Genomic DNA, 11514 nt, shown 5'->3' with positions numbered 1-11514 from the left:
CCGCGTCCATCGGCTCGCTCCGATCGGGCTCCCCCGCTTCCGGGATCGGCATCCCACCGCCCCAGGGCGGCAACCCGGCCAACGGGAACAGCAACGCCTCGCCGCCGCACGAGCTCGATCGCTCGATGCTCGCGTCTCCGCCGCCGCCGCCCACGACGACCAGCATACCCGCCCACCCCTACGGCCACGCGCAGACGCAAAGCCAACCGAACCTCTCCGCCATCTCCATGTCCATCCGCTCCCAACAAGTCCAACAGCAAGCCCAGCAACAGCAGCAGCAGCAGCAGCAGGCGCCCCAGCCCCCGCCGCCGCCACAGCACTCGCTCTCGCAGCCCAACATCCACGAGCAGGTCTACGCCCGCCCTATCGCGCGCCCGGCCCCGCCTCGCTTCCTCACGCAGCAGCACCTCGATCTCGACCACCTCGACGACGCCGCCGGCTGGCCGGGCGCGCAGGTCCCGGAGCCCGGCATGGGCGGCGTCGCCTACGCGGGCGGCGCCACGAGCAACAAGATCGTCGCGCAATCCTCGCCCCCGCAATCGAGCCAGGTCCCGGGCAGCGCCGGCGCCGGTCCTCCGTACGCCGCGTTCGAGTCGAGCAGCCCGCCGCGCGAGCTGCCGCCGGCGATGGCCTCTATCGGCCGGCGCAACACCCTCCGCGAGCGCGCGGAGCGCGAGTCTCCGAAGGCGGCGGCGGCGGCGGCGGCGAAGCCGCTTCCGCAGCAGGTCCACCTCCCGCGCACGCCGGAGCGGCAGTCGCCCGCGTACGCGACGCCGCTCGGCTCCCCCGGGGAGCACACGGCCGCGTACGCCGAGTACGTACCGGCGCAGCAGGGATACAACCGCGTCGGGACGCCGTCTGGCTTGCGCAAGACGACGACGGTGGCTGCGGACGGCCAGGAGCGTGGGATCCGTGGCACGCCGCCGTCGAGCGCGCGCCTTGCGCACCAAACGCATACGCCGCCGCTGCACCAGCATCCGGCTCAGCAGCAGCAACATCATGCGCGGACACCGGACCGGGCTCTGCCGTTGCAGGAGGCGGAGGACGAACACGAGCATGATGTGGACCAGGCGAGGACGCCGTCTCCAGAGGCGGAGGCGGGGCGGTACGGGCACGGACGTGCGAGCCGGGAAGCGTCCCGCGAGCGGGAGCGGGAGCGAGCGCGGGAGACGGAGCTGGATGACGAGGAGACGCTTCACGAACCGGACGACGAAGATGAAGACGAAGGCCTGTCGCCCCACAAGAGCAGCGAAGATGACGGGTTCACGCCGCGCTCGCCGACGGCGGACCTGCCCGACCCGGATGCGGCGCGCGCACAGGCGCAGCAGCAGCGGTATATTCAACAACAGCAGCAGGCGTACGCTCAACATACGGTACGGGCCAAACCGCGCGTCGGCGCGACGGATCGGTTGGGTATGCCGGGATTCGATCCGAGCATCTTCCAGACGACGACGCTCGACAAGCTGCGCGACGGCGAGCGGAACCAGCCCCAGCAGCCACAACCGCAGCAACACCTACTACCTCAGCACGTCCCGGAGCTGCCCTACTCCCCGCCGCCGCCGTCGCAGTCGGCGCAGATGTTCAGTGACGACCTGCGCAGCCTGTACGAGCACCCGACCGCGGCCTACCTGAGCTATCTCCAGCACCAGCACATGCTCCAGACGCAGCACCTCGCGCACCACCAGCAGCACCAGCAGGGGAACCATCACGCGCGCCCGGACGCGCCCATCCCGCCGACGCCGCACAGCCAGACCGCCGCGCCTTCGCCTGGCCCGTGGGTGTCGAGCGTGCCCAACACGGGCAACGGGCCGCGTCCCGTTCCGCTCCCCGCGTTCAGTCCGATGCCAGTGCCTGGATCTCCGTACCCGTACCCGTTCAACCATGTCCGGCGCGGCGTCGCCCAGGCCGCGATGCAGCACTCCACGTCCGCGCAGCAACAGCAGCAGCAGCAGCAGCAACAGCAACAACACGAGGGCGAAGGGGAGGGCGAGGGGAGCGTGTACGACCCCGCGCAGCTCGATCCGGCCTCGATCCACGAGCAGCTCGCGCTGCAGATGCAGATGTACGCGCTCAACAACGCGGGCGCGATGACGGACTCGACGTTCTCGCCTTCCTCGACGCCGTTCCCCGGCCCCGGGTACAATCCCTGGGCGTTCCTGCAGAACGGCGCGTACGCCGCGGCTGCGCTCGGTGGCGGTGGGCTCGCGCCAGGTGCGAGCGGAGTGGCCGCGGGCGGGCGGCAGCTGATGACGAGCATGAGTCTGCGGAGCAGTCCGAGCCACGAGCCCGTGCCGCTGCCGCTGCCGAGTATGGTCGGGCGCGGGCTGAGGCGGCGGGAGCGGAGCGTGAACCTGCGCGCCAACGGGCACGGCGCGGGCGGTAATGGCGTGAAGCGCGGGAAGGTGAAGCCGCCGCCGAGGGTGGAGAGCACTCAGCCGAGGGATACGTCGCCAGAGTTGAGCGATGGGGAGGAGACGAGCACCGCGGGAGAGGAGGAGCACGAGGACGAGGTTCGGAACGGGAACGGGGTATACCAGGAGTACGTGCCGGAGGAGGGGCGGTGGGTGAACGGCGTGCACGGGGACGAAGCCGGCGAGTGGGTCGATGAGGAGGATGACGCGGAAGAAGATCTGCTGGATCTCGAGTTCCATCCGAGCTATATCACCAGCATTGAGAAACGACGGCGGCGATGGGCGGCCAAGTGGGAGAATCTCCTACAAGCGGTGGGTATCGCAACGTCCGCACACGCGATCGCGAGCTGATCTCTTTGTTTGGTCTTACAGTTCCAGGAATTGGATCGCCAGACAGACGCCACGCTCGTCCTGCTGGCGTCACCATCGCACTCGACCAAGCTGCACGCGATCACCTCGCGCTCCATCCGGCGTGACCCGTCGCTGTTGCACTCGCCTGCGCTATCCCACATGCGGCATTCGTTCAACCAGATCGCGAGCTCCCGTCGGGTCTCACGCTCGCAAGTGCCGACCCTTTCCGACCGCATGCGGTTCGCGGCAGCATCATCGTCGGACGGCTCCTCGACGGTTGCCGAGACCGACCGCGAGGCAGACCTTCGGCGCGCGCTGGAGGCCTCGATGGGCAGCTTGGGCCTGCTGGGGCGCATCTTCGAGGAGCGGGAGTACCGGTGGAAGGAGGAGTTTAGGAACTTGCGCTCGGACCGGGAGAGGGTCGAGCTCCTACTTAGGCAGTCGATTGGTATGGGGCTCTCTGGTGGCACGGGCACGAACATCAGCATTGGGTCTTCGCAATGAGTTGGGTGGCTAGGATTGTATCATCAGCAATACTTCACTGTGCTTGTACACGATGTATGTTGTACAAACTTCATTTCCCGCGATGTTCCCCCTGCAGTATCACAGAAATACTCTCACATACACTTCACCATGCTTCGTCGTTTGAGCGGCAGGTTTACCACGTGGTAGCACGCCTAGTCCGTCGCCGTGTTCGAGACATTGTTCTCGAACGTACCCACCATCTCTGCCGTGTATCCCGTTGTAGCTCATCCCGCTGGGCGGCGGCCGGATACGATGGCTAATGAACGCTCCCGGGCCGGCCGTACTGATACTCTCGCCAGCCTGCGAGCAGCCCCCTAGCTTCTTAGGAGCCTTGCCAAATCCGGCAGCTCCTTCTTTGCCCGCCCCTCTCTCTGCTCGAGGTCTGCAAACGCGTAGCTATGGCCGAGCGCATACCCAAGCCCCCCGAGGATGTGGTCACCATCGGTATATTGGGTACGCCTTTGACTCTGAGCGCGGCAGCGCTTGGTGTGCTGACCTGTATCCATCTGTATCCAGCTTTGCAGGGGGCATTCGCGGAGCACCAGGTGATACTCAAAAAGCTGCCGATGGGGGGGCACAAGATCAAGATCGAGCTCGTCCGCGTACCGGACGATCTCCAGCGATGCGACGCGTTGATTATCCCGGGCGGAGGTCAGTAGTCGCCACCCCGCTCCGTAGGGCTATCGCATCGGCTCATCGTCGGATCTTGCGTTGGCAGAGTCGACCACGATCGCTCTTCTCGCGAGATTGGCCGGGCTGCTCGAACCCCTTCGAGACTTTATACGACGGCAGCGGCCCGTGTGGGGTACCTGCGCCGGTGCGATTTTGCTTTCCGAGAGGGCGGAGGGTACGAAAAAGGGCGGCCAGGAGCTGCTCGGCGGCGTGAACATCTCGATAGCGCGTAACGGCTGGGGATCGCAGGTGCGGTCTGCGTCTTCAATGGGAATACCACGCTATCCGTCTAACGATGCGCGACGCAGATCGAGTCATTTGAGGCGCCGCTGTTGTCCGACGACTTGAAGGAAGCTGATCGGCCGTTCACTGGTGTTTTCATTCGTGCACCCGTATGTTGCCGGTTTCCGACTCGGTGGTCAGGCCGTCACTCACATCGTGTACCCACCAGGTCATTCTGTCAGTATCGCCGACACCCGAACATCCCATCCAAATCATTTCGCGCTTGCCTGCGGACCACCTGCCCCGCACGGGCGATCCCGCGCTCGAGGAGGAGGACGACACAGATCCACGCGATCCGAGGACCATCGTTGCCCTCAGACAGGTGCGTGCCACGCCGCCATTCTCCGCCGCCTTGGGGTTCTCCCGCTCATAGTTGCCTCACGTCAGGGACGACACATGGTTACGACGTTCCACCCCGAGCTGACCAACGACAACCGCTTCCATGAATACTTTTTGCGAGAATGCGTGCTGCCTTCCCTCCGACAATAGCCAGTAATATATGGACTCATCGGAGCATGTTACGATTTTCCCTACATCGCTGCTTGACCCTGCGGGCACCATCCTTAGACAGACAATTGAATGACGGGACGATACGCGACATATAGACGCAGCCGCATGTCTAATTTATGTATTCAATGTGAACATCCGTCCACAGATGGATGCGCATCAGTTCGGCGAGCGTGCTCCGTCTGTTGACGCATGGCGCATATCCACGCGCACCTCATTCTTCGCCGGGAACCTGTGTCGCGATCGGTCCCGATATCGTCAGATTACGTGGGGCCGACGATCTATACACGATTCGCGCACGAATACCCGTCTATTCTCGGTATTTCACCTCACTCCGACGTAACGTTTTTCCCTTTGCTAATCATGGTGTCGAGCGGAAGCCAAGGAGGAACTGCATGGCTTGGAACGCGGCCTGTACCCAAAGAAACAAGAAGTGGCGTCAGTGAACGCGGACGACAACCTACGGGGGTGGAGGGAGGAGACTAACCCAAGGCACGAACTGGGGCACCATGTGGCCGGACTGCTCAACCTCGTAGTACGTCAGTCCCCGCTCTTGGTGCGCGGTGCCGACGGCGCCGACGCCGTCGACGATGAAGCTGTCGTTCTGGATCGGGGTCTGGAAGCCTTGCAAGCCGTTCCCTACCCGTAACGTCCGTAAGCGTCCTCCTTTTACTGGCCTTCGTCAGTGCGCCCACTCACAGGTCATGTTCTGGAGCACGATGCGCGTGCCCTCGGCGATGAGGATGAAATCCGCGAGACCGTGCACGATCACGCTCCGCTGGCTCTTCTCGATCGCGTTCGGCAGGACGGTGAACGCAGGCGGGAGGCTCTGATCGCCGCCACGGCCGAAGACGGACTCGTTCGAGCACTCGGTCCAATCGACGTTGGCAGGCGCGTGGATCGCAGCCTTCACGTCCGCGCGGTCAAAGTAGAGCGGGGAGAGTTGCGTTTGCGGGAAGGAGCCCGGGAAGCCGAGCACGTCCCAGAGGATCGGGTACTGTGCGTCCGAGGAAGGACCGAAGTTAGCGAGCACGGATCGTAGTGGGAAGGGAAGCAGGGTCTTACGGTGTCGAAAATGCGGTAGATGTTGAACGCGGGGTTGGTGGCGAGCGCGGCGTCGAAGATCATATCCCAGACGTCACATCCGCGCGCCGTGCGGGACGAAGACGTGCCGGTGGGGAATGGCAAGAGACCCTTGGGCGGGAAGGTGACGTGCTTCTCGAAGTAGTCCGAGTAGTTGCATGTCGCGGCGATCGAATCGAGCTCGGCCATGAAGGTTTGGCTGGAAGGACGTTAGTCGCCGACGTGAAATGGTTGTCAATGAGGCGTACTTGAACGCGAAGACATTTTCGTATTTGTGGACGAAGTTGACGGCCGGGATCTGCTCCTGCACGATGTCGAAAGAAAGCGAGGCTGCGTGCAGATCAACACAAGTCAGATCGTGATTATGCGATTCCCGTTGAAAGTACTGACGATCCGAAATGTAGAAGCCTTGAAGGTCCAGATCCAGTGTGCCCGGGTTCTCGTAGATAAAGTTGGCGATATCTGACACCGATATGAAACTCAAGATCTCTAACTGTTTCGAAAGGGAGCGTACATGGTATGTATGTTCCGGCGTACTGTTGAATCTTTCATGTCAACCATCGCGATTCTGATATGAGCGGGTGTGGAGCTCACGCTCTCGCCACTAAGGTAGAACTTCTTGCCCTTCAGCTCGGAGAAGACCTCGAGGAACTGTTGGAAGAACCCAACAAGCTGTTCGGCGAGCTGATCTTCGTTCTGCTGAGGATTAGTGCATGCAGAAAAGAAAACCGAAGAGGTCCAGAACGAACGGTGATGTTGGGTGTCCCCTGCGAGAAGCCCGTGCCTACGGGTTGTTCGACGAAGAGAATACTAGAAAGATTCGTCCAGCTCCATTGGTTGACGGTCGGTATAGCCTGACCCCATGACCATGAAAAAGGCTAACGAGGCAAAGCCGTCAACGTAAAAGCATGATGCAGGCACCGTGAAGCGATCTACCCCATTTTCTTGCAAGAGACCCTCGAGAGACGAGCACCCAGGCCCACCATTGGTCCAGAAGATGAGGTCGTCGAGGCTTCCCTGAGGGCCAGGGGGGAAGAACCAGAAGAACAATTTGCGAGTCTCTTTCGGGTCCGAGCTGATAGGCAGAAGTCCCGACCAGGATGGCCCGATGTCGAAGTCAACCTCGGGGATCGCAGTGCCGTCGACCCAGAATTCCTACAGTCATCGTTCAAACGTCGACCGTGGAAATGGATACACTCGGACTTACGGACGCGCGAGGGTTGCTGAATGTGATGTTTTGCACGCCAGTATGCGCCGCACGACCTTGCAAGTTGGGTATACCGAACCGCTTGGCGGCCTCAGCCTGACGAGCGTGCATGTCGCGCTTGGTCATTCGGCGCGCTTGAGTGCCGGCGAGGAGCGCCAGGCCCAGAAGGGCGAGGTTAAGGATGTAACACGGTCGTAGCATGTTTGTCGAGGCGAAGGTCCAGTGAGGAGTAGGAGCAGCCAAGTGCACCAGATTTTGTAGTGGTCCTAGAAAGAAGCAAAGCTCCGCAGGCTCGCGCTAAGAATAGGTAATGTTCCGGGCGCACCACGCGGCGCGCCCTTCGGTTTTTGTGCGCCCTGGCTTGAGGTCGTTTTGCTTTCTCGCAGAAAGCGCAGATGATATCCGTCCCGCGCTGTCCATATGAGCGCCACGAATCGAGATTTCACTTCACAAAAGGCGGCGGAAAAAGCGGTCATGGGCGTATCAGGCCATAGTTACGACTTGAATATGTGCAATTGTCGGGGAAAGACTGCGATAGCTATGGTTGTCGCGGCATACGATGAAGGGGTTCCCGAAGCCGGGAAGCGCGGCACAGTGCATGGCACGCGGGACCATTTCAGCTACCCGGCTCGCACGGAGCTTCCCTGACACGCCGTTCGGCGAGCCGATCACTGGTAGTCTTCTGTACTCGGTCTTGAGGATGTCTTGAGGTACGACCGTGTTAAGAGACCACGTATGTCATAACCGTGGGGTGTGTAGTTTAGGATGATCCATGAAGGGGGATTCCAGAGAGCGGCTAGGCTATATCGCACCAAGCGCAGGGTGTATGCCTCCATTGCCTTCCCGCATACCATCGCAACTTGCTTGACGACAACGACAGCCATGAGCGGAAACTTGTCATAAACCGTAAGTTATGGTAGGCTAGTAGAGAGAATAAGGAACATGAGCAAGCGGATAAACGAGCAGACATCTCCCGAATTGTAAGAGTCCTGGGCCTGAAGCTCAGTGCACAGTGACAGTAGACGCGGACGAGCAAGAACGTCAGCCGCGGAGGTCAGCGGGCGTCAATTCGGTCTTCGGTGATTGCGGTCCGGTCACTCATACTGTACGTTCACCGGCACGACCGCAGCTTCATAAACGCACCGCTTTCCCAATTTCCGTCATAGATTCCGATATTCACCTCGCTTGTTCCACTCCACGGACCTTCCCTACGATACGCAACGCAAGGGAGGTGATTTCCAAGACTTCCTGCGATGGATGCACCAACGGCGGGTCGGATGTTGCTACACTCACTGGCGCCCCTGTCGGCTCCCTTCTCGCATCGAGCGCCAGACCACATTCAAACCTGGTCTCGCCTGTTGCAAGAACCGTTATCTCTTGATTGAACATCAGTCCTTTCAAGCCGGGAGACGATGCCCCCCTGTCGCTTTGCGGTGGATATCCTACACTTGCCTTGGACCACCGTTGGACCGCGACCACGGACGCACCCTTCCTCCCTCCGATGAAGACATCCAACGAAGACATTCAAGTCATATCATATCCTCCCATTAGCTTCACTTCATTCCACGACCATTGCATTTCTGTGACCCCTTGTCGCCTCCGCCCCGCCAAACTTCGAACATCCGCTCCATCTACATCGGTCACGTGACGCATCTTCCCCGCGTCTACCTGTCTGCTCAGCCTTGCGCGTTGAGCTCTCCCTTAGACTTCCGCCTTGTGCGCGAGGCTTGCTACGTTGAATGCTCCGCCTTGAGCGAGCCAGGACCACGCCCACCCGCTCTGCACCTCGCAAGCGTGACTCGGTCTGCTCCGCATCCCGCGTTGAGCCTTGTCGCATTGGCCCCGCTTCGCCTTCCAATTGGGCTCTCCCTGACCCCGCCTCTCGGCCTGTTGCGAGATCGCGCCGGCGATGGCATCCCCTGCTCCGCCTCCGGGAGCATGTTCCGTCTGGGCTCTCCCTGACCCCTCCTCTCGGCCTGTTGCGAGATCGCGCCGGCGATGGCATTCCCTGCTCCGCCCCGGAGCTTGTTCCGTCTGGGCTCTCCCTGACCCCGCTTCTCGGCCTGTTGCGAGATCGCGCCGGCGATGGCATTCCTCGCTCCGCCTCCGGGAGCCTGTTCCGTCTGGGCTCTCCCTGACCCCGCCTCTCGGCCTGTTGCGAGACCGCGCTGGTGATGGCATCCCCTGCCTCGCTTATGAAAGCCAATGATTGACATATACCTATGTTGCTCAGTCTATCGAGGATGCTTTTCCCCAACCACTTTTTTCCCACTGGGTTTTAGTGGCTGGGTTTTTAGTGCGCCGACATGGATCGACTACAGCGCAGGTAGGGGCCTGAAGAGGTCAGGACTCTGGGGTAGGACAGACCTGGAGTAGGGCATACAGTACGATACACATTCATGTAATTATGCACACTCTGGTCGAAGCGGTGTGTTGGCTCATAGAGCGGACGGGAACCGTGTAGACCAGGGTGTCCCGGCTCGCCACTAGTGCGAGGCCCTGGGGCCCGGCTGTTCCGGTATTGGGACCGCGCCGGTTAATACTACCTACTACCTACCTACAGCCGCTACCTCACCGTCCGGTACTATGCGCAACACTACTCTTGTCTTCCTAGCCTGCAAACCTCATCCCAGCCCACGCGACTCGAACTTTCCCGAACTCATTCCCATTCTATGTGATGGTCGAAAGGCCGTGATCGTCGCGGGGTGGGGAGCTCCGCAAGCCATGGATATAGGCGACTACCTGCGCCGTTACCTGCAACTCTCGTTTCCTGGCTATCAGGATATCGAGGAGCGCTACAAGCGGGTCAACTTCTACAGATCTAATCGGTTGGAGGAGATGCGTCGCTGGGACATGAGCGAGGAACCCGTAGACCCAGCGCACGGTCAGATCTACGTCTGCAGCGGTTCCGATGCGGAAGAAGTCCTCGCGAACATCCGCCACACGGATATCTACTTCATGCCACCTCATCCTGATCTATCGATGCTGCTGCTGCGATTGATGCTGTTCGAAACACCATCGAGCGAGGGACCGCTTCCGCCTCACAGACATATCGTCATCTTCTGTACGGAAAGGGAGCTGGACTGCATCTATGCACTTCCCTTGGAATCTTCAGCAAGGATGTTTCCAGAGATTGGCCCCTTCCTCATCCAAATGATTCGCAGGCACTGCCCGTCCACTCTCAACTCGATCGTTTGGAGTTACGGGGATATGGATCCCGCTAATCGATGCCCTTGTGCTCGATGTTCGAGGGACGCCGACGGCACAACTCCGCCGTGCTCGTGTTGGCGTTGCGAACCCTCATTAGGGCAGCCAGCAAGCCGTCGGAGAACCTAGGACATCCGGAGGATCACATGCTATGGATTCTGGATTGGTGATCCTCGTCTGCATAGGACATTCTATAGTGCAAGGAAGTGACACTCTATCGTGCCAGTTCTTTGCGTTGGCTAGGAAATGGATTCTCACGGCTCGGTACGAGACGACAATAACGAATACCCATCTCCTACTTGCTGTATACCATAGGTGTTGTCAAATATAACCTCATGAGGAATCTGCAGATGTGTAAAGCCCTTGCAAAGTAGTTTGATTGTAGCTGGGAATGAGCAGGAGTTGTCGTAGCTTGAGTTGTCGAAGAGAAGATGCAATCCTGGAAGCTCGAGAAATGGCTGACAAGCAACCCTGTTGAACAACATCCAAATGCCTGTACTACATGAGTACCAGCCTGTCAGGGCATGGCTCCCACACCTGCCTCATGTCTCACTGTTCTCCTTTCTGCTTCCGCTTCTGTCCCATTTTGTTCATTTCCCCTAATACTTTCGTCTCCCTATTCGGTCACGCTCTCCCGCGCCCTCCTTTTGGCATCTCCCCTATTTCGTTCCGTCGCTCGGCGCTCCTAGGGCCTCCGCACCCCGCGCGGCCTCCCTACGCCGCTCCACCGGTCACGTGTCGGGTGCCCGAGGACCCTCCCCTTCTCTCATTGGACCATCTTTCGTTGCGCTGATGGATTACTCATCTACTATATAGTCGCCTGTCGCACCAGGGAGCAACCCAGACTTGTTCTCTCAGTTGCCTCCCTGCCTTGTGCGACAGGTATGTGTACTTCCCTTCGTATCTTCGTATATATACTCAGTTGCCTCCCTGCCTTGTTGTCACGTGTCGGATCTTGGGCCATAACCGGGCCAAGTACGATAGCTCCGGTCGTTCCGGGTTGTCTGCCATCGGAGTAGCAGCTCCGGTACCGGACCTACGTTATCACATGAATAGTCCTCCGGCGACTCAACGTCCCGGTAGTTCTCGAGTCATAACGGATTCAACTCCGACGTTCACGATCGATATGCCTTTAACGGTTTGATATTCCCTTCGGACTTATTCTACCTCCGATTATCAGCTTCATAACCATATGCTCCGTCCTTACGATTGACAGTTCCACATGGTTCATAGTTCCGATAACTCCTTATTCCACATGGTCCATAGTTC

At 60.0% G+C, this 11514-nt stretch overlaps 4 protein-coding genes across 4 annotated transcripts; 3 read left to right on the top strand and 1 right to left on the bottom strand.

Annotated features, from left to right (window-relative positions):
- Window positions 1–1910: 1910 nt before the first annotated feature.
- On the top strand, window positions 1911–3385 carry PUNSTDRAFT_108429 (uncharacterized protein; the record flags this gene model as incomplete). Its single annotated transcript, XM_007388387.1, has 3 exons — window positions 1911–2170; window positions 2219–2723; window positions 2784–3385. 3 exons carry the CDS (start codon window positions 1911–1913, stop codon window positions 3264–3266), a joined length of 1248 nt encoding a protein of 415 aa, XP_007388449.1. The 3' UTR covers window positions 3267–3385.
- Window positions 3386–3685: 300 nt separating this feature from the next.
- PUNSTDRAFT_138700 (SNO glutamine amidotransferase) lies at window positions 3686–4730 on the top strand (the record flags this gene model as incomplete). The annotated part of the gene is made up of 6 exons (XM_007388386.1): window positions 3686–3740; window positions 3804–3938; window positions 4006–4208; window positions 4268–4351; window positions 4411–4563; window positions 4629–4730. 6 exons carry the CDS (start codon window positions 3686–3688, stop codon window positions 4728–4730), a joined length of 732 nt encoding a protein of 243 aa, XP_007388448.1.
- A 379-nt stretch (window positions 4731–5109) lies between these two features.
- On the bottom strand, window positions 5110–7239 carry PUNSTDRAFT_128382 (alpha/beta-hydrolase; the record flags this gene model as incomplete). Its single annotated transcript, XM_007388385.1, has 11 exons — window positions 5110–5160; window positions 5236–5387; window positions 5448–5745; window positions 5814–6030; window positions 6080–6161; window positions 6222–6293; window positions 6346–6367; window positions 6426–6527; window positions 6581–6709; window positions 6768–6986; window positions 7039–7239. The coding sequence occupies 11 exons, from the start codon at window positions 7237–7239 to the stop codon at window positions 5110–5112; spliced, it is 1545 nt and encodes a 514-aa protein (XP_007388447.1).
- Window positions 7240–9762: 2523 nt separating this feature from the next.
- On the top strand, window positions 9763–10345 carry PUNSTDRAFT_138698 (uncharacterized protein; the record flags this gene model as incomplete). The annotated part of the gene is made up of 2 exons (XM_007388384.1): window positions 9763–10102; window positions 10203–10345. 2 exons carry the CDS (start codon window positions 9763–9765, stop codon window positions 10343–10345), a joined length of 483 nt encoding a protein of 160 aa, XP_007388446.1.
- Between the last annotated feature and the right edge of the window lie 1169 nt (window positions 10346–11514).

This window comes from Punctularia strigosozonata (assembly GCF_000264995.1).
Source record: "Punctularia strigosozonata HHB-11173 SS5 unplaced genomic scaffold PUNSTscaffold_18, whole genome shotgun sequence".
Classification (NCBI taxonomy): Eukaryota; Fungi; Basidiomycota; class Agaricomycetes; order Corticiales; family Punctulariaceae; genus Punctularia; species Punctularia strigosozonata.
This window is presented reverse-complemented; position numbering and strand designations above follow the sequence as displayed.